This window comes from Melanerpes formicivorus, unplaced genomic scaffold (genome assembly GCF_026170545.1).
Source record: "Melanerpes formicivorus ecotype bairdi unplaced genomic scaffold, bMelFor1.0.p_v2 SCAF_82, whole genome shotgun sequence".
Taxonomy (NCBI): domain Eukaryota; kingdom Metazoa; phylum Chordata; class Aves; order Piciformes; family Picidae; genus Melanerpes; species Melanerpes formicivorus.
Window position 1 is genome coordinate 984,040 of NW_027142434.1, and position 24,244 is coordinate 1,008,283.

General features: G+C 56.9%; 1 protein-coding gene across 2 annotated transcripts in view; it reads left to right on the forward strand.

Annotated features, from left to right (window-relative positions):
• Positions 1–24,244, forward strand: part of KDM5B (lysine demethylase 5B) — a 78,018-nt gene that overhangs the window by 40,605 nt on the left and 13,169 nt on the right. For both annotated transcript variants that reach the window (XM_068164718.1, XM_068164719.1), the window contains exons 12-21: positions 1,852–2,014; positions 2,938–3,057; positions 4,480–4,674; positions 6,095–6,276; positions 7,610–7,734; positions 8,420–8,570; positions 12,964–13,078; positions 18,289–18,644; positions 19,962–20,100; positions 22,895–23,074. In XM_068164718.1, coding sequence (XP_068020819.1) covers positions 1,852–2,014; positions 2,938–3,057; positions 4,480–4,674; positions 6,095–6,276; positions 7,610–7,734; positions 8,420–8,570; positions 12,964–13,078; positions 18,289–18,644; positions 19,962–20,100; positions 22,895–23,074 — 1,726 coding nt within the window. The remainder of the gene's footprint in view (positions 1–1,851; positions 2,015–2,937; positions 3,058–4,479; positions 4,675–6,094; positions 6,277–7,609; positions 7,735–8,419; positions 8,571–12,963; positions 13,079–18,288; positions 18,645–19,961; positions 20,101–22,894; positions 23,075–24,244) is intronic.

The following is a 24,244-nucleotide window of genomic DNA, read 5'->3' on the forward strand; positions in this document are numbered from 1 at the left end:
TGTGCAGAGCTGGAGAGTGCCCCCAGGACAGGGCCCAGAGGTGTGCAGAGCTGGACAGTGCCCACAGGTGCCCCCAGGACAGGGCCCAGAGGTGTGCAGAGCCTCCCAGCCCCCTGGGGAAGTTGCCCTTCATGCTTTCAGTTTGCTTCTCCACCCCCAAGCCAACTCTTGAAGCCTTTCCTTTTCATGTGCAGCTCTTCTCCTCTCTTTCCTGTCCCCTTAGAGGTTTGAGCCTGGGTTTAGCCTGTTCAGGAGCAGTGTGTAGTTGAGGCTGCTGTTGCTCTGAGCCAGAGGAGCCAGGCTGCATGACCTGCTGCTGCAGAGGCAGGGCTGCATACTCTGAGAAGACCTCAGAAGGGAGTTGCTCTTGTAACCAACCAGGGTTGGCATGGCCAGCTCCAGGGCTGTGCCTGGAAGGAGCTTTGTGTCCTGGCAGAGTATTCTGAGCAGAGTCCCAAGTGAAGCAGGCTCCAGCAGCAGACCTTCCAGAGGCTCTCCTGCATGCCTCTAGGTTCTGTCTGCTCTTGAAACAGTGAAAGGGGGAAAGCAAACACTTTGGCCTCTAAAGATGCCAGTCCTGCTCAGAGGAAGATCTCCATCACTTCTGAAGGCAGGAGTGTGGCTCTGTCAGGTGTGGAGCTGTCACCTTCATCCCTCCCTGCAGCTTTCTGCCTCCCCAAGGCTGACCCCTGAGCACACCCCCTGGATCTGTGGCTCTCTCCCTGGCTGCTCTCCTGAACTCCACAGGCCCCTGGTAGCAGCATCCTGGCCCAAGTCCACTGCTTCCACTCCTTGGCACTGGCACACACCAAGGAGCAGAGCTCCTGACTGGCCTGGGGCTGGGTCAGGACATGGGGCAGTTTGTAGCTGCCTCTGTGGCTGGTCCCCATGGAATGGTTGCAGGCCAGGCCCAAGGCTGCCCAGTCACTTAGCACTGCTTAGTGACCACTTGTGCTGCTCCTTGGGGCAGCAGGGTAGCTGCCCAGCCACAGACCCTCCCCTGGCTGTCCTCTTCCCCATGACAGAGGTGCTGCTGGGGCACAGGGTAAGCTCCTAGGGATGAGGGCTGTGGGATGTGCCCCTGGACTGCTCCTGCTCTTTGCTTTTGGAGTCCTCCCAACTGCTTCATGATCTGTGGGGAAAGTGAACTCTCTTGGGACAGCTTTACTCTGCCAGCTCTTCAGGAGTCTTGGGGGAAGGAGCTTTGCCTCTTCCCTTCTTTTCTGAAGGCCTTTTCTCCCCTTGCTCTTCAGCAGGGGTTGGCAGGCATCTGCAGCTCTGTGCTGCAGTGATGGTGCAGCTTCATGGCCCCCTGCAGCAGCCTCTGCTGAGCCCTCATCTGCCCAGCTGCCTTGCACTGGGTCAAGCTGTTGCTGAGAGCTCTTTGTTCCTCTCCTGGATATGGATTCATTTACTTTTTTTCTTGATGTCTTCTGCACAATGTAGAAGTTTGATTCCTGCTCAGGATAAGTTGCTTTTGTGGCATTGAGAGAGCAGGGGCTGCCTTTGGCTGTTAGATCCAAGGGTCTGTGTGGAGGGGGAGAGACAAACAGCTCACCTTCGAGGCTGTGCTGGAATCAGCAGAACTTCCCTGAGGACTTCTTCAGGCTCTTTTTCCCCCCCCCCCCCCCTCTCATAATACTCTTAAGTTTTGTGCTGAGAAGTGTAGGCAGTTAAAAGCTTGGTGCTGGAGGAGGGAGCTGTGTGGCATGGGAGGAGGCAGGCAGCCAGGCAATGCCTGCACTCCTCCCTGGTGCTGGAGCCTGCCTTGGGCAGCGGGTGTGCAGGCAGGAGGCTGGAGGTGTGACTGAGCAGACTGCTTACATGTAACTGTTTTTAATAATCTTGCAGGGGGGAGCCTAAAACCTGGTATGGAGCCCCAGGGTATGCAGCTGAACAGCTGGAGGATGTAATGAAGAAGCTTGCTCCAGAGCTCTTTGAATCTCAGCCAGATCTCTTGCACCAACTTGTCACCATAATGAACCCGAATACTTTGATGGCCCACGGAGTGCCTGTATGTCGTTGGACTCCTGTGCTACCTCCCCCCAGCCACCCCCTGGCATTTGCACTGACCTCTGCTGCAAAGCTGCTAATGGAAACCTCTTTTATTGCAGAGATGCTGTGGTAGTTTCCCTGTGTGTTGTCTCTTCCTTGTCCAGTGTAATGTGCCAGTGTGAGGAGAGGGGCAATGGGATCCTTGCTTTTGGAAGTGCTTGGCAAACTCTTCTCTGGAGGTCACCTTAGCCCATGCCTGCTTCAGGAGCTCAGATGGGAAGCTTAGTCTCCACCTTTGAGGCACTGGCAGGAGCTCTTCCTGTGTCTGCCTGATCAGACACCAGTTGTTTTGGCAAAGCCCATTCCTCCATTATTTGTCATCCACATCCTCTTATTTTCCCTGGCTAAGTTCTTAGGGATTTAAAAGCATTTCTCCATCAGTTTCCATCATGCTCCGTGCTGGATTCCTCATGGGAATTATGTCCCTTTACAACCTCATTAGCTTTTGGCTAGCTGACCTGGGGGCTTTAAAGGAAGTCTGCAAAAAGCAGCAAAATTGGTGGTGCCCTTTGTGCTTTGAGAGGCTCCTGAATGGAAAGGTGCAGGCAGAGCTGCCTGCTCCGTGCTGCCTGCGTGGCAGCAGCAGCTTTGCAGCAGGATGAACTTTGGAGCAGATTCCCAATTGCTCTTCCCCTCCAGCTGCACACTGAGCAGAGCCTTGCCTGTGCTTCCCCCATGGAAGTGTGCAGGAGGCACAGGCAGCTGCCTGAGGCTGGCTTAGGGGGTGGGCATGGCTGAGTGAAAGCCCTTTGCTTTCTAGGGCTTTGTTTTGGAGTTCTCCAAAGTCCTCACAGGAGTTTCTGGGAGCTGGAAATCCATTTTCTCTTCACAGCCCCAGGTCTGCTCAGCTTTGACCTAATGCCTGTCTGTCTCCTCTCCTAGGTGTATCGAACCAACCAGTGTGCTGGGGAGTTTGTCATCACCTTCCCCAGGGCTTACCACAGTGGCTTCAATCAGGGGTTCAATTTTGCTGAAGCTGTGAACTTCTGCACAGTTGATTGGGTAAGCTCCAAACCCAGCTGTTCATTCACATTCAGTTCCAAAGCTGTTCCTAGCTGCTGGGCAGCTCTCATTTACTGCTGATGCACAAATCCAGTCCACAGATCAGAAGGAGCCTGGTCCTGGAAGCATAATGTGCTGAGGGTCTGTCCCTCATGCAGGGGGCTGTGGCCTTGTCTGCTTCCAAGGCGCTGGTTTGAAGCCATAGGTTAGGGCTGGTGCATGCTCTGCTGCAGGAGGCAGGCAGGGTCCTGTGCATGGCTGGGGTATGGGAAGCACCACAGCTGCTGGAAGCTGCTCCTTCTGTGTCCCCAGATTCCCTCCAGATTGTCAGGAGCTGGAAAGAACTTTGTCTGCTCCTTGCACTGGGAGTTCTCTACCAGGTGCTTTGTAAGCTAAAAAGCAAAGCCAGCTCAGACTTCTCTTCTGCTGTAGCTGTGTGACTGAATCAGTGACACTGAGCACCCAGGAGGAGCAGTTAAAGACTCTGAGAGTCCTCCTGAGGGAGAGGCTGAGAAGCAGAATTGCATCCAGTGTGAGTACAGCCTCTTGGGTAACAGAGGTGCTGCTGTAGGCTTTAGGGAAGAGAACCCTCCCTAGAAGAGAAGGGAACTGAACATCTCCATGCTCCAGCAGGGTGTGCAGAGCAGTACAGAGCAGTGCTCTGGGAATGAGCTCATTGAAGCCAGACAGGCACACAGGAGTCCTGGTGGGTTCCAGGAGCTCAGTGTCCTTTGCCTTCTTCTAGACAAAAGCAGGTGAAGGATGGTTGCTCCAAAGCTGCAGGCAATGATCTCTCCTTGCCAGCAGATCTCAGCCACACAGAGTTGCTTGGGCCCTGGAAGACCCTTTGAAGCTACTCACACTCCAGATTGCTCCTCCTAGGAGTTCTCCTTTCCCCACCCCCAGGCCTGGGCTATTTGTAAACACAGCCCATCTAAAACGTGGAAAAAGCATCACTGGCAAGTGGGAGATGACTGAAAGTGCAGGAAGCTCTCTGTGCTCTTTGCACATTGGTTGGTTTGGGTTTGGTTTTCCTTTTGGCTTCCCACAAGGTTCACTCTGGGCCCTCACACCTGACCCCATGTTCCAGCATTGCTGTGTGCCTGGTCACTGACAGCCTTAAAATCAAGCTACAAGTAGCCTGCCCAGCTCATGAGGAGCTGTTTGCTCTCCCTGGGGTAGGCTGGGGCCTGTAGTGCTTCATGGAGTCAGCCCTTCCTGGTGGTCTCTCCCAGGTGCCACACCTTGACCCCAGCTCCTCAGTGTCCTCCCTGACAGCTCTGAGCAGCTCAGGGTCTGGGCTCTGAACGACGAGCTCTGCTGTCAGGAGGAGCTGTCCTGCTCCCTCCCTGGGGTGGGCTTTGGCCAGCAGCTGCTGCAGTGTCATCTCCAGGGGAACTCCTGCTCTGCTCTCCCCTGCAGCTGCCCCTGGGCCGCCAGTGCGTGGAGCATTACCGCCTGCTGAACCGCTACTGCGTCTTCTCCCACGATGAGATGATCTGCAAGATGGCTTCCAAGGCAGATGTCCTGGATGTGGTGGTGGCTTCCACGGTCCAGAAGGACATGGCCATCATGATTGAGGAGGAGAAGAGGCTGCGGGAGAAGGTGGATAAGCTGGTAAGTCACGGCAGGGGGAGCCCGGCCTGGGGCCTGGGGCCTGTTCTCAGGTACAGCAAGGGGGGCGCCACCACCTGGCACTGTGCCCTCCCAGCCAAGAAGGTCAGTGACAGCCTGGGGTGCATTAAGAGGAGTGTGGCCAGGAGGTCAAAGGAGGTTCTTCTCCCCAGAGTCACAGCAAACATCTGGTTGGAAGAGACCTCAGAGATCATCCAGCCCAACCCTCCACCCAGCACTGCAGGCTCAGCACCAAACCATGGCCCTCAGCACCACAGCTGCTTGAACCCCCCCCCGGGGATGGTGACTGCAGCACTGCCCTGGGCAGCCTCTGCCAATGGCTGAGATCCCTTCCAGTGCAGAAATATTTCCTCATGTCCAGCCTGAACCTCCCCTGGAGCAGCTTGGAACCATTTGCTCTGCTCCTGTCCCTTGCCACCAAGGAGCAGAGGCTGCCCCCTCCTCACTCCAACCTCCCTTCAGGGAGCTGTAGAGAGCAAGGAGGTCTCCCTCAGCCTCCTCTTCTCCTGCCCTGGTGCAGCTTGGAACCATTTCCTCTGGTCCCATTGCTTGACACAAGGAGAGGAGGCTGCCCTCCTTGTTACACCCTCCTCTCAGGCACTCTCTTGGTGAGACCTCACCTGCAGTACTGTATCCAGTTCTGGGCACTGCAGCTCAGGAAGGACAAAGAACTACTGAAGAGAGTCCAGTGCAGGGCTACTGAGATGCTGAGGGGACTGGGACATCTCTCACATGAGGAGAGGCTGAGAGCTAGGGCTAGGTAGCCTGGAGAAGAGGAGGCTGAAGGGGAATCTTGTCAGTCAGGGTGGGTGTCAGGAGGATGGGGCCAGGCTCTGCTCAGTGGTCCCAGGACAGGACAAGAGGTAATGAACATAAGTTTGAACACACTTTGTCACTGTGAAGGTGGCAAAGCACTGGAACAGGCTTCCCAGAGAGAGGTTGTGGAGTCTCCTCTGGAGATACTCAAACCCCACCTGGATGTGTTCCTGTGTGCCCTGCCCTGGGTGCCCCTGCTCGTGCAGGGGGGTTGGACTGGGTGATCTCCAGAGGTCACTTCCAACCCCTTCCCTTCTGTGATTCAATAACTGAGAGCTCTACACAGAAGCCTCCTGAGCAGCACTGTTGGTTTCAAAGGACCACCTGGGTGAGGAGTTGTTCATGGTGCATCTAGTTTCAGCAGCTGCCCTTTCCCCTTGCTGCCTCTCCTCAAGTCAGAGCTCTTCTGGCGCTGATGGAGGCAGCACAGCCACAGATGACTGTTCCTGAGTGCAGCTTTCTGCCTGCCTGGGGTTTACCTCTGATTTCTGACTTCTTTCCTTTGATAAATTCAGCTGCTGATGTTTTAGCTTGGAACAACCCTCTCTGCCCCAGACCTTGCAGTGCTGTCCCCCCTCTCCCGCAGGGAGTGACCGACTCGGAGCGGGTGGCCTTCGAGCTGCTGCCCGACGACGAGCGGCAGTGTGTGAAGTGTAAAACCACCTGCTTCATGTCTGCTGTCTACTGCCCCTGCAAGCCTGGGCTGCTGGTCTGCTTGTACCACGTGGAGGACCTCTGCTCCTGTCCCACTTACAAATACAAACTGGGGTAAGCTTGGGAGAGCCAAAGCCCTGTGTTCTGGGGGGGTGCCGTGGAGGCGCTGCGGTTTGGTTTGGTGCCTCCTCTGCTCTGCCAGCGGTGCCAGGCTCAGGACTCTGTTTGCCTCTTGCAAGTACAGTGCCCCCAGATCCCTTTTTGGTGCTGGCATACAAAGACTCTTGATCAGCACCAGCCCTTCTTGCCCTACAGTGGCAAGGATTGCTGCCTGAGTTAATTTGGCTTTGTTATGTCTAACACCCAGGTCATCCTCCCTCACATCCAGGCCTTGCCAGGCAGCCATTGTTCTGCTTCCATTACCTTCCCTTCCTGTTGTCATCTTCCCTCTCCTCTTCTGACATCTTTGTCCCAGATGAGTGTAGCTTCCCTGAGACAGTGCCACAGTGGCTTCAGCTGTAGCACTGAAGTGCTGTTGGAAGCAGCACTGCAGTTGTCTCAGGAGGAAAACAGCCTGGCTCTAGGCCTTAATTATCAGAGTGGCTTGAAATGACCCCCCAGCTAATTGGGAGTTACCCTCAGTACATTAAAGCCCAACCAAGCAAAAGCAAGCCCAGAACTCAGGAGCAAAGTGAGAGTTGTGTTTACAGAAGGTAAGCTAAAACTCTAGAGGTGTGAAATGCCTTAAGTGTGTGCAGGAGGTATTGTGTGTGTGCAGCTCAGCAGCCAGAAGCAACCCCTGGGCAGCCCAGGGAGACCAGTAGGAGCTTTTTCCCCCTCCTTTTCCCCCCCTCCTTTTCCCCCCCTCCTTTTCCCCCCCTCCTTTTCCCCCCCTCCTTTTCCCCCCCTCCTTTTCCCCCCCTCCTTTTCCCCCCCTCCTTTTCCCCCCCTCCTTTTCCCCCCCTCCTTTTCCCCCCCTCCTTTTCCCCCCCTCCTTTTCCCCCCCTCCTTTTCCCCCCCCTCCTTTTCCCCCCCTCCTTTTCCCCCCCTCCTTTTCCCCCCCCTCCTTTTCCCCCCCTCCTTTTCCCCCCCTCCTTTTCCCCCCCCTCCTTTTCCCCCCCCTCCTTTTCCCCCCCCTCCTTTTCCCCCCCTCCTTTTCCCCCCCTCCTTTTCCCCCCCTCCTTTTCCCCCTAGAAGAAAGGAGCTCTGTACCCCCCCCAGTGTGAGCTGTTCAGGGAGCCCCTGGAGCACTGTGCAGCTCTCAGCCACTGCTGCCCTGTGCCTGGTGCTGCCCTGTGGCGCTGCTGCCCCCATTCCCGGCGCTGCCCTGGGTGCCGCTGCCCCGTGCCCAGCACTGCCCTGTGGCGCTGCTGCTGCCCCATTCCCGGCGCTGCCCTGTGCCCAGCGTTGCCACCCTGTGCCCAGCGGTGCCCTGTGGTGCTTGCAGGTTCCGCTACAGCCTGGAGGAGCTCTACCCCATGATGGCTGCGCTGAAGCTGCGCGCTGAGTCCTACAACGAGTGGGCTGCCGCCGTCAGCGAGGCTCTGGAGGCCAAGATCAACAACAAAAAGAGTGAGTTGTGTCCCAGCTCTGAGCCCCCAGCTGCCCAGGGCAGGGCAACAAGGCTGGGGAGAGGCCTTGAACACAGCCCTGGGAGGAGAGGCTGAAGGAGCTGGGGTTGCTTAGCCTGCAGAAGAGGAGGCTCAGGGGAGACCTCATTGCCCTCTGCAACTCCCTGCAGGGAGGTTGTAGCCAGGTGGGGGTTGGTCTCTTCTCCCAGGCAACCAGCACCAGAACAAGAGGACACAGTGTCAAGCTGTGCCAGGGGAGGTTTAGACTCAAGGTGAGGAGAAAGTTCTTCACTGAGAGAGTCATTTGTCTTTGGAATGTGCTGCCCAGGGAGGTGGTGGAGGTGAACACCCTGGAGGTGTTCAGGAGAGGATTGGATGTGGCACTTGGTGCCAGGGTTTAGTCATGAGGTCTGTGTTGATAGATTGGACTTGATGATCCTCGAGGTCATTTCCAGCCTTAGTTGTACTGTGAGACTGTGGTACCAAGCAGAAGAGCTTGTAGGTAACTCCCTGGTTTCGAGGCACTCTTTAGCTGCTGCAGTCCCAGAGATTCTGCCTGCCCCTGGGAGGAGTCTGGAGATCCCTGTGCCACCAGACAGAGCTGAAGTTGAGACAGAGACAGACTGAAAGCATTGTTATTCAGCCTCAGCAAAGGGAGGCTTTTAACCTGGGCTCTTCCCCCAAAGGTCTCATCAGCTTCAAGGCTTTGATAGAGGAATCAGAAGTGAAGAAGTTCCCAGACAACGACCTGCTGCGGCACCTCCGGCTGGTGACGCAGGACGCGGACAAATGCGCCTCGGTGGCACAGCAGCTCCTCAACGGCAAGAGGCAGACCAGGTAAAGGCGGCTGGGCACCGAGGAGAGGTGCCAGTGGGCAGGGAGGTGCCAGGGGTGTTCTGTGGGACTTGCAAATGGAGAGGAGAGGCCTCTCCTGCAGGGCCATTCACCCCTGCTGCCTGCACATGGTGTAGTTGTTGAGGTGGGTTGGTCTGGTGGATGGGTTGGACAGGATGATCTGGAAGGTCTCTTCCAACCTGGCTTGTTATTATTACCTGAGCTTTCAGTCTCTGCCTCCTCTGTTTGGCAGCTGGTCTGTAAGTTCATTCTAAAGATCCCTGAAAGGGAAGGTGGTGTGGGATTTCCAGACAGAGCAGCACCCAGCACCACAAAGCTCCCAGACCACTTGTCCTTGAGGGGAAATTAAGTGTCTTAGGTCCTGGAGCTCCCCAGGGTTCAGCAGTGGAGCCTGTTCCCTTTAGTGTCTGCATGAATGATGTGGATGAGGAGATTGAGTGAGTAAGTGATTGAGTAAGTAACCCTCAGTAAGTCTGCTGGTGGCTGTGTCCATCTGCATGGGGGTAGGGAAGCTTTGCAGGGGGATCTGGACAGGTGAGAGCCATGGGCCAAGGGTCAGGTCCTGCATCTGAGTCACAACAACCCCATGGGGAGCTACAGACCTGGGGATGTGTGGTTGGAAAGCTGCAGCTTAGAGAGGGACCTGGGGGTGGTGGTTGGCAGTCACTGACCATGAGCCAGCAGTGCCTTGGTGACCAAGGAGGCCAATGGCAGCCTGGCTTGGGTCAGCCACTGTGGCTGCAGGGACAGGGAGGGCTGTCCCCTGGGCTCAGTACTGGGGAGGCCAGATCTCAAGTACTGAGTCCAGTTCTGGGCCTCCCACTCCAGGAGAGACTTTGAGGGGCTGGAGCACTTCCAGAGAAGGGCAAGGAGGCTGGAGAGGGGCTTGGAGCAGCTGAGCTGTGAGGGAGCTGGGGGTGTTCAGGCTGGAGAAGAGGAGGCTGAGGGAGGCCTCACTGCTCTCTGCAGCTCCCTGCAGGGAGGTTGGAGCAAGGAGGGGGCAGCCCCTGCTCATTGGTGGCAAGGGAGAGGAGCAGAGCAAATGTTTCCAAGCTGCCCCAGGGGAGGCTCAGGCTGGATGCTAGGAAATACTTCTGCCCTGGAAGGGATTTCAGACACTGGCAGAGGCTGCCCAGGGCAGTGCTGCAGTCACCATCCCTGGGTGTGTTCAAGCAGCTGTGGCCCTGGTGCTGAGGGCCATGGTTTGGTGCTGAGCCTGCAGTGCTGGGTGGAGGATTGGGCTGGATGATCTCTGAGGTCTCTTCCACGCAGAGAAACTCTGTGATGGGAGCACTGCATGCAACCAGTGCTCTGAGTGGTGCTGGCCCTTGCTTTGGCAGCTCTCCTGTTAAATCTTCTAGCCAGGAGCTTTGCTCACAGAGTTTGAAGGCAGGGCCAGGTCTGGGTAAAGCCTTCTTTAAGAGCTGGGTGCTTGGCTGCCTGGTCCCTCTGTGTCTGGAATGGGTTGAGTCAGAAGATCCAGAAGTGCCAGGTCAGATCTCCTCACTGCCTCAGTCTGGCTGGGACTCTGTGCTGAGCTTCCTCTCAGGGATCACAGATGACCACCTCCTGCTGCAGGTGCTGCTGCTGCTGCAGGTGCTGCTGCTGCTGCAGTGCTGCTGCTGCTGCAGGTGCTGCTGCTGCTGCAGTGCTGCTGCTGCTGCAGTGCTCCACCCAGCCTTACCATGGCTGCATCTGGCCTGGTGGGAAGAGCCTGCTAGGAAAGTCCTGGAGGACAGTGTTGGACTTGAGCAGTCACCTTAATGGTGTGAAGTGCTTCAGGAGAACTGCTCCTCCTTGTCCCATCTGGACAGTTTTGACCTGTGCTGCTGCTGCTGTGGACAGCCTGCTGCTTGTCAGGGCAGCTGCTCTGGGTGCTGGTGCAGCTGTGTGCTGTCCTCAGCAGGAACCTTGCAGCTTCTCACTCCCTGTGTGCTTGCAGTGCCTTCAAGGCTGACTCGGAAGGACTTTGGGAGTAGGAGGTTCAGCTGCTGTTGAGACAGGATTCCATCAGCTGTGCTTTGCAGCTAGGCCTTGCTGAGAATTCACCTCCACTGTCTTGCAAACACAAGAGGGTGAAGCTTCTGTCAGTGATGTGAAATATGACAGGAGATGGAAACCCCCAACAGACACAGCCCCTGCCAGACAGGTCCCTTCCAGAGCAGACTCATGGCACTGCTATTGAAGGCCTTGGCCCCTCCCCATCTCTGCCTTCACTTATTTGTGAGCCCTCTCTTCTCGTTCTGGCATCCCCAACCTGTGTTCTTCCATCCTTGCTGTTTGCTCAGGCCTCCTGAGGGTGAACCTGGAGCAGCAGCCAGGCCCTTCCCAACTGCTCTGTGCCAGATGAGCTCTTCCAAGAGTCCTTTCTGCTCTTAGCACTTACCTGAGCAGCCCTCACCACACCAGCTGCCAGCTGTTGTTAGGAGTGAGGATTCTGCTCAGAGTTGGGTTCATGCTTTTATGGACTCAGCATTTGTCCTGATCCTGAGCTTGGAAGAGTTCTGCAGGAGGTTGACTCCCCTGGAAACTTCCCAGAATCAGAGAGTGTGAGGGGCTGGAAGGGACCTCTGGAGCCCATCCAGTCCCAGCCCCTGCCAGGGCAGGGCACCCAGGGCAGGGCACACAGAACACATCCAGGGGGGGCTGGAAAGGCTCCAGAGGAGACTCCACAACCTCTCTGGGCAGCCTGCTCCAGGCTCCAGCAGCCTCCCAGGGACAAAGTTTCCCCTCCTGTTCCCCTGGCAGCTGCTCTGCTCCAGCTTGCCCCCAGTGCCCCTTGTGCTGTGCTTGGCCATCCCTGAGCAGAGCCTGGCTCCAGCCCTGCACAGCTTTATCCCCAGCACTGAGGACAGCCCTCAGGCTGCTCTGCTCCAAGCTCCAAGCTCAGCTGCCTCAGCTGTGCTCACAGGGAGATGTTCCACTCCAGCACCCTCACTGTAAAGGAGTGAGGTACAGAAGTTCATCCCTGTTAGTCATGGTAGTTGGTGACACTCAGGATCTCCTCCTGTGGAGAGCACACAGCAGCTGATGGGGAGAAAAGACCAAAAGAGAAGATAAGTACTGAGGGTAAACCCTGTGACTCTTGCTCACCATCTCTGTGGCAGCAGCAGGAGGGCTGCACTTCCCTGGCTCCTGTGGTTCTTTCTGGGATGGGTGATTCCAGAGTCCCAACAGCTGCTGCTTGGAGGATTGGTCTGATGGCTCTCTGGGGCCAGAGGACTCCTCCCTGGCACTGCAGGGAGCAGTGTGACAGCAGAGCAAGCACGCAGGGATTTCCTCACTGTCCAGCCCTTCCCTGCTTCAGCTCTCAGGAAATGCTTTCTCCTTCTTGGAGTCTCCTGCAGGAGCTCAGGGAGCTTGTGAGGCACTTGGTAGAGTGCAGAGGGCTCTGTGGCTGGAGCTGGGCTGCTCTGGCTGTGCCTTTTTGCAGGCTGATGTCATTTCTGGTTATCAAAACCACCTTGGAGTTTGGCTTTGTGTGTGTGGACAAAGATCTTGAGTCACTTATTCAACTGGGGCCTTCTCCTGGGAGATGCTGCAGAACTTCCACCAATCCCAGGGAAACCCTGCAGCCCAGACCCCAGCTGCTGCTGTTCCTAGGCCCTGGAATGGATTTCCTGGCTCAGTTTCCTGTGGGCTTTGGAACTCCCAAGGTGATCTCTGCATACCCTTTCCAAATGCCTGTGTTTAACACAGAATGGCAAATGAGGCTTTGTTGTGCAGTGCTCCCATTCCAGGCCTGCTGCACGTCCTGCTGGGGGGGTTGGATGCCTCTTTTGTTTGTGGGTTAGGTTGGAGCCAGCCCTGGAAGAGACTTCTTGCCTTTGCTCTTTGGGCTTCTCAGACCTAGTTGGTATTGGCTTGAGTTTAGAGAGGGCTTTAGCATTGGCCCATTTGTTAACACTTCTAAGCCACTGGTGGGAGCCACAGCAGCCAGCTGCAAATGGAAATGATGAGTTCAGCCCAGAGAGGATTGTTCAGAAGTGCCTACAGGAGCTGCAAATGGAAAACCCATTCAGGGCTGGGATTTGTCCTCTAGAGCTGTGGGCATGGGGAGAGCTCACTACAATAGCTCTTGCAACAGAGCTGAATGGCTCATCCACAATTGCTTTGTGTTCTGGAACAGAGCTTCGTTTCAGTGCCTGATCAGCAGTGCTGCCCTTGCAGGGCCGAGGAGCTGTTCCAGAGCCCCCTGTGATGTGAGGCTGCTGGAGCCAGCCTGGCTGCCCGGCTGGGGAAGCCCTGGGCTGCCTGGGTGCTTTTAGCATTCTGTTAACTGTGGCTGAAGCCTGGCTTGCAGAAGCAGCTGTTTGAGGAGGGGAGGCTGTTCCTCCCCTCCTGTGCTGCCCCCAGCTGAGCTGTGTCGTTGCAGGTACCGCTCCGGAGGAGGGAAGTGCCAGAACCAGCTGACGGTGACGGAGCTGCGGCTCTTCGTCAGGCAGCTCTATGCCCTGCCCTGCCTGCTCAGCCAGACCCCCCTGCTGAAGGTAACCTGCAGCTTGCCAGGGCAGGGGGCACAGCTTTGGGCATGGGGATGGATTTCACAGTCACAGAATGGGTTGGCTTGGAAGGGACCTTCCAGAGCATCCAGCTCCAACCCCCTGCCATGGGCAGGGACACCTCCCCCCAGCACAGCTTGCTCCAGGCCTCATCCAGCCTGGCCTTGGACACCTCCAGGGAGGAGGCAGCCACAGTCTCTCCCCACCCTCACTGCCAAGAACTTCTTCCTCCTCTCCACTCTCAGTCTCCCCTCTCCCAGCTCAAAGCCATTGTTCCTCAGCCTGGCACTCCCAGCCCTTGGCCCAAGTCCCTCCCCAGCTCTGTTGGAGCCCTTCAGGTCCTGCAAGGCTGCTCTGAGGCCTCCCTGGAGCCTTCTCCTCTCCAGGCTGCACAGCCCCAACTTTCATTTCCTACCTTTCTGTTTGCTCCAAGAATAAACACCTTAGAACCATCAGTGCTGGGCAGCAGGCACAGGGGCTGCTGAAGGAGGGAGCTGTCTGCCCTGCTGGTGTTCATGGTCAGCAGGTTTTGGTGCAGGGCAATCAGAGCATTGATGTTGGACCAGGTACTGTGAAAGAAGCAGCAGGGTGGCCTGGGGAGCTGCAGATAAGATGTTTGGGGTCAGTTAACTGGGGTCCCCTCTTCAGAATGAAGCTAGGTGTGTCTGAGAACAGTCACAGCTCCATCCTGCTGCCAGTGACAGGTCTCCCATTCACAGCCCTGCCCTCCTTGCTGCACCCACAATTGGCTTTCTCAGAGTTCTGCAGCTGGATGCCTCCTCCTGCTGCCAGCCCCTGGCCCAGGAAAGCACAACCCAGGCCACAGCTCAGCACTTGCTCCAGCAGAGGGCCTGCTGCTGCTGGAGACTCACATCTCTCTGTCTGCCACCACCATCAGCTCATGCTGCTGTTGTGCTCAGCAGATGATCAGCCCTCAGACAGGCTGAAAGTAATTCAGGAGCTGGGTTTGGAACTGGCCAAAATAAGAACATAAATTCTGGGCAGCTGCAAATCCAATCTTAAAGGAGAAAGACTTCACATATTTAGAGTCACAGAATAGTTTGGTTTGGAAGGGAGCTCCAAAGCTCATCCAGTCCAACCCCTGCACTCAGCAGGGACATCCTCACCAGGTCAGGCTGCCCAGGGCCCTGCCCAGCCTCACCTTGAATATCTCCAGGGACTGGACCTCAACCACCTCCCTGGGCAACCTGCTGCAGTGTTCCAGCACCTTCATGGTGCAGACCTTGTTCCTCACATCTAGTCTAAATCTGCTCTAATTTCAAGCCATTGTCCCTGGTCCTGTCCCTGCAGGCCTTTGGGAACAGTCCCTCTGCAGCCTTCTTGTACTGGAAAGCTGCTCTAAGGTCTCCCTGCAGCCTTCTCCTCTCCAGGCTGAACACCCCCAGCTCCCTCAGCCTGGCCCCACAGCAGAGCTGCTCCAACCCCCTGATTGTTTTCTTGGCCCTCCTCTGGAACCTCTCCATCAGCTCCAGGTCCTTCCTGTGTTGGGGACCCCAGAGGTGGACACAGCCTGCAGAGGAGGTCTCAGCAGAGCAGATGAGCTGTGCAGGCTGGAGCTCCCTCACAGTCTGCTCTGCAGAGCTCCACCACACCAGATCTCATCACCTTCCCCTTCCCTCAGGCTGTCAGCAGCTTGAAGCATTTCTCTGTACAGCCCTGGTTGGACTGTTTGGGACTCCTAGAACCAAGAGCTGCTGTGTCCAGCTGCTGAAGCATCTCTGCAGTGTCCACAGCCCACCAAGAGCCCAGGCAGTGCTGACTGGGTCAGGACAGCCCAGCTGAGGGCAGCTTTCTGACTGCTGCTGGGGAAGCTCTCCCAGGTCTGCAGCCTGGGGCTCAGCTTTGCTGCCACCCTGCTGGCAGTTAGTTGTTTCTAGCAGTGCAGCTCTGAGGTTGTCTTGCTAGCTAAAAAGCAGCAGTTCAGCAGTGCCAGACATGCAAACAGTTCTTCTCCATCTGGCATTCTGAACAGGGAGATATCCAACACATATGGTCAGGGGATTCTCTTCTGTCATCCCCACCCCTGCTGCATGCTCTGCAGCAAATGAGGCTGCTCCCAGGAACGAGAAGCACTTCCTGGAGATCAGCTCAGCATTCACTGTAGCTCTGCAAGGGCTTTGTTTCCATCACAGTCAGGTTGCCTCCCCTGGCAAACAACCCAGCTGGCAAAACCCCAAGGTGTCAGCTGTGAAGGGAGAATTCCCTGCTGGAGCAGCATTCCAGCCAGCCCTGGAGGCAGGGGGCAGGAGGGCTGGATGCAGAGGAGTGGCAGCAGGAGCAGTGAGCACACTCTGCCTAACTGCCTGGCACCTTTGGGCCCCTCACTCCAAGAAGGACATTGAGCAGGGCCAGGGAAGGGCAACAGAGCTGGGGAAGGGTCTGGAGAGCAGGGCTGGGGAGGAGCAGCTGAGGGAGCTGGGGGGGTTGAGCCTGGAGCAGAGGAGGCTGAGGGAGACCTCATTGCTCTCTGCAGCTCCCTGAGAGGAAGCTGCAGCCAGGGGGGGTTGGGCTCTGCTCCCCAGGCTCAGGGGACAGAAGGAGAGGAACTGGCCTGAAATTGTGCCAGGGGAGGCTGAGGTTGAAGAGGAGGCCAAATGTCTTTGCTGGAGGAGTGCTCAGGGCCTGGCAGAGGCTGCCCAGGGAGGTGGTGGAGTCCCCATGGCTGGAGGGGTTGCAGCAAGCTGTGGCCATGGCAGCTGGGGCCAGGGTTTGGTGGCCATGGGGGGGTTGGCCTGGGGGATCTCAGAGGCCTTTGCCAACCCAAAGAACTCTCTCATTCTATCCTGGATGCTGTGCAGGCAGCCCCAGAGCTGCTTTTTGGGGTAATTGGCTGTGGAGCACTTGAAAACAGAGGAGTTGAACTGCATGGGAAATGAAAGTGCCTGTGGCTTACTGTGTGGTCCAGCCCAAAACCCTGAAGTGCAGCACAAATGCATCCCAAAAGCTCTGTGCCCTTCCCAGCAGTCTTCAAAGCCTTTGTAACCTTAACCTTGCAGTTCTGCAGCCTTCCAGCTCACTGCAGAGCAAAGCCAGGCACTGCATCCCCCTGAGACCTCCTTTTGACACCTGCCCCTTAGCCAAAGGAGCTTGGAGGGCAATGCCCTGGAGCTGTGGTGCTCAGCCTCATGGCCACACTCTGTGTGAGGAGCTGCTGATACACAGAGTGTGCTGAGGGCACTGTCAGTGCTGCAGCTGGGGTGGTGCTCTGCCCTGCACCCTGTGTGCTGCAGCTGGGGTGGTGCTTTGCCCTGCACCCTGTGTGCTGCAGCTGTTGGTGCTTTGCCCTGCACCCTGTGTGCTGCAGCTGGGGTGGTGCTTTGCCCTGCACCCTGTGTGCTGCAGCTGTTGGTGCTTTGCCCTGCACCCTGTGTGCTGAAGGCACTGTCAGTGCTGCAGCTGGGGTGGAGCTTTGCCCTGCACCCTGTGTGCTGCAGCTGTTGGTGCTTTGCCCTGCACCCTGTGTGCTGCAGCTGTTGGTGCTTTGCCCTGCACCCTGTGTGCTGCAGCTGTTGGTGCTTTGCCCTGCACCCTGTGTGCTGCAGCTGTTGGTGCTTTGCCCTGCACCCTGTGTGCTGCAGCTGTTGGTGCTTTGCCCTGCACCCTGTGTGCTGCAGCTGTTGGTGCTTTGCCCTGCACCCTGTGTGCTGCAGCTATTGGTGCTTTGCCCTGCACCCTGTGTGCTGCAGCTGTTGGTGTTTTGCCCTGCACCCTGTGTGCTGCAGCTGTTGGTGTTTTGCCCTGCACCCTCTGTGATGCAGCTGTTGGGGCTTTGCCCTGCACCCTGTGTGCTGCAGCTGTTGGTGTTTTGCCCTGCACCCTGGCTGCTGCAGCTGTTGGGGTGCTTTGCCCTGCACCCTGTGTGCTGCAGCTGTTGGGGTGCTTTGCCCTGCACCCTGTGGTGCTGCAGCTGTTGGTGTTTTGCCCTGCACCCTGTGTGCTGCAGCTGGGGTGGTGTTTTGCCCTGCACCCTGTGTGCTGCAGCTGTTGGTGCTTTGCCCTGCACCCTGTGTGCTGCAGCTGTGGGGGTGCTTTGCCCTGCACCCTGTGTGCTGCAGCTGTTGGTGCTTTGCCCTGCACCCTGTTGCTGCAGCTGTTGGTGCTTTGCCCTGCACCCTGTGTGCTGAAGGCACTGTCAGTGCTGCAGCTGGGGTGGAGCTTTGCCCTGCACCCTGTGTGCTGCAGCTGTTGGTGCTTTGCCCTGCACCCTGTGTGCTGCAGCTGTTGGTGCTTTGCCCTGCACCCTGTGTGCTGCAGCTGTTGGTGCTTTGCCCTGCACCCTGTGTGCTGCAGCTGTTGGTGCTTTGCCCTGCACCCTGTGTGCTGCAGCTGTTGGTGCTTTGCCCTGCACCCTGTGTGCTGCAGCTGTTGGTGCTTTGCCCTGCACCCTGTGTGCTGCAGCTATTGGTGCTTTGCCCTGCACCCTGTGTGCTGCAGCTGTTGGTGTTTTGCCCTGCACCCTGTGTGCTGCAGCTGTTGGTGTTTTGCCCTGCACCCTCTGTGATGCAGCTGTTGGGGCTTTGCCCTGCACCCTGTGTGCTGCAGCTGTTGGTGTTTTGCCCTGCACCCTGGCTGCTGCAGCTGTTGGGGTGCTTTGCCCTGCACCCTGTGTGCTGCAGCTGTTGGTGTTTTGCCCTGCACCCTGTGTGCTGCAGCTGTTGGTGTTTTGCCCTGCACCCTCTGTGATGCAGCTGTTGGGGCTTTGCCCTGCACCCTGTGTGCTGCAGCTGTTGGTGTTTTGCCCTGCACCCTGTGTGCTGCAGCTGTTGGGGTGCTTTGCCCTGCACCCTGTGTGCTGCAGCTGTTGGTGCTTTGCCCTGCACCCTGTGTGCTGCAGCTGTTGGTGCTTTGCCCTGCACCCTGTGTGCTGCAGCTGTTGGTGCTTTGCCCTGCACCCTGTGTGCTGCAGCTGGGGTGGTGCTTTGCCCTGCACCCTGTGTGCTGCAGCTGTTGGTGCTTTGCCCTGCACCCTGTGTGCTGCAGCTGTTGGTGCTTTGCCCTGCACCCTGTGTGCTGCAGCTGTTGGTGTTTTGCCCTGCACCCTGTGTGCTGCAGCTGTTGGTGCTTTGCCCTGCACCCTGGCTGCTGCAGGCAGTGCTTGCAGGAGGCTTGCGCTGCAGCCTCCCCGAGCCCTGCCAGAGGCTTTGCTGCTGAGCTCTCTCTGCCTCCCTGCCTTCCAGGATCTTCTGGATCGCGTGGAAGCCTTCCAGCAGCAGAGCCAGAGGCTGCTGTCTGAGGACATGCCCAGCGCTGCGGAGCTGCAGGAGCTGCTGGACGTCAGCTTCGAGTTCGACGTGGAGCTGCCGCAGCTGGCGGAGCTGCGCGCGCGGCTGGAGCAGGCGCGCTGGCTGCAGGAGGTGCAGCTGGCCTCCGCCGAGCGCAGCTCCCTCACCCTGGACGACATGAGGCGCCTCATAGACTCGGGGGTGGGGCTGGCTCCCTACCCAGCGGTGGAGAAAGCCATGGCCAGGCTGCAGGAGCTGCTCACCGTGTCGGAGCACTGGGATGACAAGGCCAGGAACCTGCTGAAGGCCAGGTAGAGGCTGAGGCTTGGGAGCTCAGTCAGCTGCTCAAGCTGCAGGCAGTTGGCTTCACTTCTGTAGGGGCTCTGTCACAGGTCACAGATGTTAGGGGTTGGAAGGGACCTCCAGAGAGCATCGAGCCCCCCTGCCAGAGCAGGAGCAGAGAATCCAGCAGAGGTCACACACAACACATCCAGACAGGGCTGGAAAGGCTCCAGAGCAGGAGACTCCACAACCTCCCTGGGCAGCCTGCTCCAGGGCTCTGGGACAGTGCTGAAGTTCCTCCTCACGTGGAGGTGGAACCTCCTGTGCTGCAGTTTCTATCCATTGCCCCTTGTCCTATCCCAGGGTGCAGTGGAGCAGAGCCTGTCCCCTCCATGGGACCTGTCTTGGCCATCCAGTTCACAACAGGAAGGCAAAACCTGTGCCATGCAGAAGGGGCAGGGATGGAGGCTGGAGATGAGGGACTGAGCAGTTGCTGCTGGCTTGCAGTGTCTCTGGTGCAAGCTCTCCCTTTGCCACTGGGAAGGGCTTTAAGACACCTCCTGCTTCCTTCTCACCTGCTGCCCATCCCAGCTGTCAGGCTGGAGGGGGCATGCCCAGATGCAGCTTAGAGCCACACCACCAACTGGGAACCTTTTGTTTCTAACATTCAGGAGATTTTTCCTGGTCAGTTGGTGCAAGGGAGGAGGAATTAAGCCAAATAAATCCTTACTGAGAGAAAAATCTCCTCCTTACTGCTGTGACCTTCTGCCTGATGGAGGGCAGTGGAGCAGAGCCCAGGAGTTGAAGCTCAGGAGGGTGGCACAAGCCAGCTGCAGAGTTTCTTCTCTCAGGAGTTCTGACTTTTCAACTGCTTGTGTATTTTTTCCCCTCTCTCCCCCAGTCTCAGAGCATTTCAGTGGTTCTTTGCTGTGTGGCACCCACAGCAGTTTGCACATGGCAGCTTCACAGGGCAGCCAACTGAGACCAGCTTGGGCTTGACCTGCACAGTGGAGGAGCATTTTGTGCCTCTGCAAGGCATCACAAATGGTGAAACACAGGAGAACCATCCTTGGGGGCTTTACCTTTCCAGTGTAGAACCTCCCAGCTGACACTTGTAGGATTCAGGCTGTGTTGGGGGACCCAAGGTTTTTGCACTCAGCAGTCAGTCAGTGCCCACAAGCACAGGGAGCAGCCCTGCCCTGGGAGCACCCTGGCTGCCCAGTGCCTGGCTGGGGCTGGCCACAGCATGGCTGTTGGGTGTAACCCTGAGGCTCTGCTGAGCCAGATGAGTAGAGGAGCCCCAGGTGTGCTGCAGGGTTGCAGCCTGAGCTGATCTCTCCCCCCAGGCCCCGGCAGTCGCTGAGCAGCCTGGCAGCGGCCGTGAAGGAGCTGGAGGAGATCCCTGCGTACCTCCCGAGCGGCGCCGCGCTCAAGGACGCGGTCCAGAAGGCCAAGGACTGGCTGCAGGAGGTGGAGGCTCTGCAGGTTGGTGAATTGTGCTCTTAGGGACACTAACCCCTGCCAGGGTCACAGCCCCAGGCTGTGCATTGGGCAAGGAGGTCTGTCAGGGTGGGCTGCTGCTGCTGCTGCACACACACAGGTGCTGTCCCTTCCCTCTGCCTCTGGGCCTGAGCTGCATCCCTTCCCTTCTGCAATTAACTGACTGCAGCAAAAATCTAGGAAGGAGCTAGGGACACAGAACTGAAGGTGGAAAGATTACAGGATGGAACCTCAAGGTAAGTTGTGATCAGTCCTCACTGCTACCTGCAATCATCTTGTACTCCTGGCAGGCAGAGGGTGGAGCCGGTGGCACAGTCACACTTCCCCTTGCTGGCTCCTGAGTAACCACATCATCACCTGAAGTGTTTAAAGCCAGCAGCTGTAGCTTTCCACTGCCTCCATTTGCTCAACTAAACAAACACCTTTGCTCTAGCACCTTCAGAAAAGAGGGAGAAAAGGCTGTGTCCTGATGCAGGAACACTCTTGGTCCAGGAGTGCTTCTGCTGTCCTGTCTGTGTTACCTCCAGTTTTGAATGCAGCTCTCTGGAGCACTCATTCCTCCTGTGCTGCACTGCAGTCATGTCTCCCCCAGACCTGATCCCACAAGGTTATTGATCCTTTCTGGTGCTGAAATTGCCTCTTCTGAGGCCCTGTAGAATTCATTTCCTGTTCCCACATCTGTCTCAGCAGGGCTGCTTCAGCCATCCTGATGCAGAGGCATTCCCCTGTGTGAGAGCCATTAGCCAGTCCCAAGGCCCTGTGTGCTCAGCCTTGGAGCTCAGAGGCTGAATGCTTCTAATTTTGCAGCAGTTCTGGCTGAGTTTTGGGGTGGAAGCTGCTGGATGGCCTCTTCTTCCTCCCCTCTAACTTCCTCCCTTTTGAAGGCTTCTTTCAGCCTTGGTTTCCCTCTCCCTGTTTGCACCCTGAGGTGAGCAAATGTTGGTGCTGGGAGCACAACCAGAGCCTGATAGAGACCTGCACAGTGTTTCACCTTGGCTTCTGGCACTCATCACTCAAAGCTGCTTTTCCCTTTTTTGTCCCCAGTTCTATTTGTCCATCCAGTTTTCTTTCCTGTTCTCTTGAGGTTCTTTGCTCCTTTTACAGTTCCTGTCAGCTCCAAGCTCCCTTCTCCCTTCCCACCTCCCCCCTTGTGTTAGCAGCATTGCTCCTGCAGCAGGCACTGGCTCGAGGCCAAGTGAGTCAACATAGCCTGAGCTGACTCTTGAAGTGGTTCATGGCTCAGCCTCACAAGAACTCCAGCCAGGGGTCAGTGGGACTGCACCCATGAGGAAAGGCTTGGACTGGAGTAGCCCAAAGTTCAACTTCTAATAGAGGCTGCCAAATAGTTCCTTCCATTTTCATTTGCCCCCCTGTTTCTGTCCATGAAGTGAACTCTGGCTAAGACTTCCAGAGCTCTGTGACCTGAACCAGGGTTTTATTGGAAGCTTTGGAGGTGAAGCAGCAAAATGTTGTCCTGGGCTTGAAATTGTTGAAGGAATAAAGCTCCTGTAATAGTCACTTGTGCCTGAGAGCTGTCCTGAGGGGGCTTCAGTTCTTGGCATTTGCTGATTGCTTGCTTTGGATCCTGACATTCTGCCTCCTGAAGTGGGAAAGTGTGTCTGGGTGCCCAAGACATTTGGCTTCAGTTCTGTAGAGGTTGTGGGAAGTCACAGAACTGCAGAACATTAGGGGCTGGAAGGCACCTCCAGAGATCATCCAGCCCCAGCCCCTGCCAGAGCAGGGCACCCAGGGCAGGGCACACAGAACACATCCAGGGGGGGCTGGGAAGGCTCCAGAGGAGACTCCACAACCTCTCTGGGCAGCCTGCTCCAGGCTCCAGCAGCCTCCCAGGGACAAAGTTTCCCCTCCTGTTCCCCTGGCAGCTGCTCTGCTCCAGCTTGCCCCCAGTGCCCCTTGTGCTGTGCTTGGCCATCCCTGAGCAGAGCCTGGCTCCAGCCCTGCACAGCTTTATCCCCAGCCCTGAGGGCAGCCCTCAGGCTGCTCTGCTCCCAGCTCCCAGCCCCAGCTGCCTCAGCTGTGCTCACAGGGAGATGTTCCACTGCCTGCAGCAGCTCTGGGGCTCTGGGCTGGACTCTCTCAAGCAGTTCCCTGAGGTTCTTCTTGACCTGAGGGGCCCAGAGCTGGACACAGTATTCCAGCTGTGGCCTCAGCAGGGCAGAGTAGAAGGGAAGGAGAGCCTCTGTCTCTTGACTTACCACATTCCTCCTAATCCACCCCAGGATGCCTTTGGCCCAGTCCCTGCTGTCTTTGTGGCTTGCAGGAAGTTCTTGCTGTCAGTGCTTTGAGCTGTTGGGGTTGTTCTGGAGGAGCTGCTCTCTGGTCTGTCTGGTTTGGAAGTCAGCTCCTGCTGCTGCTTTCCTGCTGGGCTTTGGTGGCTGGGTGGCTTTAGGCATGGGCTGCAAGGAGAGCAAACTTCAGATGGCACATGGGGCACTTGAGATGGTGCCTGGGAATGGCAGGGACTGGGTTAGAGTTGCCTCAGGGGTCTGCTTAAAACTGATTTGGTTTTGTGCTCTGAATGCTGACTGCCAGGCTGGCAGCCTCTCTCTGTTCCCTTGGAACTCTCCCTTGGTGACTGTGTTCTGCTCTCCCCCCACAGTGTTTGATTGCCTTTGCTGTGTGCTTCCTGAGCACAAATGGAAGCTCTGCAGCTGCCCCAGGTGTCTGAGCAGTGCCTTTGTGTTCCCAGGCTGTACCTGCAGTTAGTGTAGCTGACTGCTGTGACGCCTCAGGCTCTTCTTCCTTTCTCCCCTGGCAGGTTGGAGGACGTGTGCCTGTGCTGGACACCCTGGCAGAGCTGGTCACAAGGGGCAGGTCTATCCCAGTGCATCTGGACTACCTGCCCAGGCTGGAGGCCTTGGTGTCAGAAGTTCAAGCCTGGAAGGAGTGTGCAGCAAACACCTTCCTGTGTGAGAACTCCCCTTACTCCCTGCTGGAGGTAAGAGAGGCCAAAGCACAGCAGAGCTTTGCTGCCTCAGGGAGCAGCAGGAAGCATTCAGCACATCTCCAGCACTGGCCTTGGGGTTCATGAATAATAGAATCCTATAAAATAGTTAATATAATCCAAGAAAACAATGAATACAATCCAGGAAAGCAGTGAATACAATCCAGGAAAGCAGTGAATATAATCCAGGAAAGCAGTGAATACACTCCTACAAAAGAATGAACATCATCCTATGAACATGTGCACCCTGTCACTCAGTTACTGGGCTACATTCATTACTGAGTGATGCTCATTACTGGCTTACATTGATTATTTTGTAGGAGTCTGTTAGTGATCTGAGCATGAAGTCTCTTAGCTTGGCCTGTGCTTTTCATGCTAACTGCAGGAGGGCTGGGAAGAGACTGCTTGGAAGGGCTGGTGGCAGTGGGACAAGGGGCAATGGTTTTGAGCTGGAGCAGGGTGGATTTGGGTTGGGTATAAGGAACCCAACCCAAATCCCAGCACCCTGTGCAGTGGGGGTGGTGAGATACTGCAACAGGCTGCCCAGGGATGTGGTTGAGGCCCTGTCCCTGGAGCATTCAAGATCAGACTCAGCGTGGCCCTGGGCAGCCTGGTCTGGTTGCAGGTGTCCCTGGGGGTGCACAAGATCAGACTCAGTGTGGCCCTGGGCAGCCTGGTCTGGTTGCAGGTGTCCCTGGGGGTGCACAAGGTCAGACTCAGTGTGGCCCTGGGCAGCCTGGTCTGGTTGCAGGTGTCCCTGGGGGTGCACAAGGTCAGACTCAGTGTGGCCCTGGGCAGCCTGGTCTGGTTGCAGGTGTCCCTGGGGGTGCACAAGGTCAGACTCAGTGTGGCCCTGGGCAGCCTGGTCTGGTTGCAGGTGTCCCTGGGGGTGCACAAGGTCAGACTCAGTGTGGCCCTGGGCAGCCTGCTCTGGTTGCAGGTGTCCCTGGGGGTGCACAAGAGGACCTTGGAGGGTCCCTTCCAGCCCACTGCAATCTGTGCCTCTGCAAACTTTTCAAGTGTTGAAGCTTTAGCTGTGCTTTCTCTGCTCCTTTTAATGAGTGGTAATGAGAGTGAGCAGTGCCCCAGGCTGACCTGTGCAGGGTACAGATGGCAGTGGTGGCAGCTTTGTGGTGCTGAGGGCACTGCAGAGGGTCAGGCTGC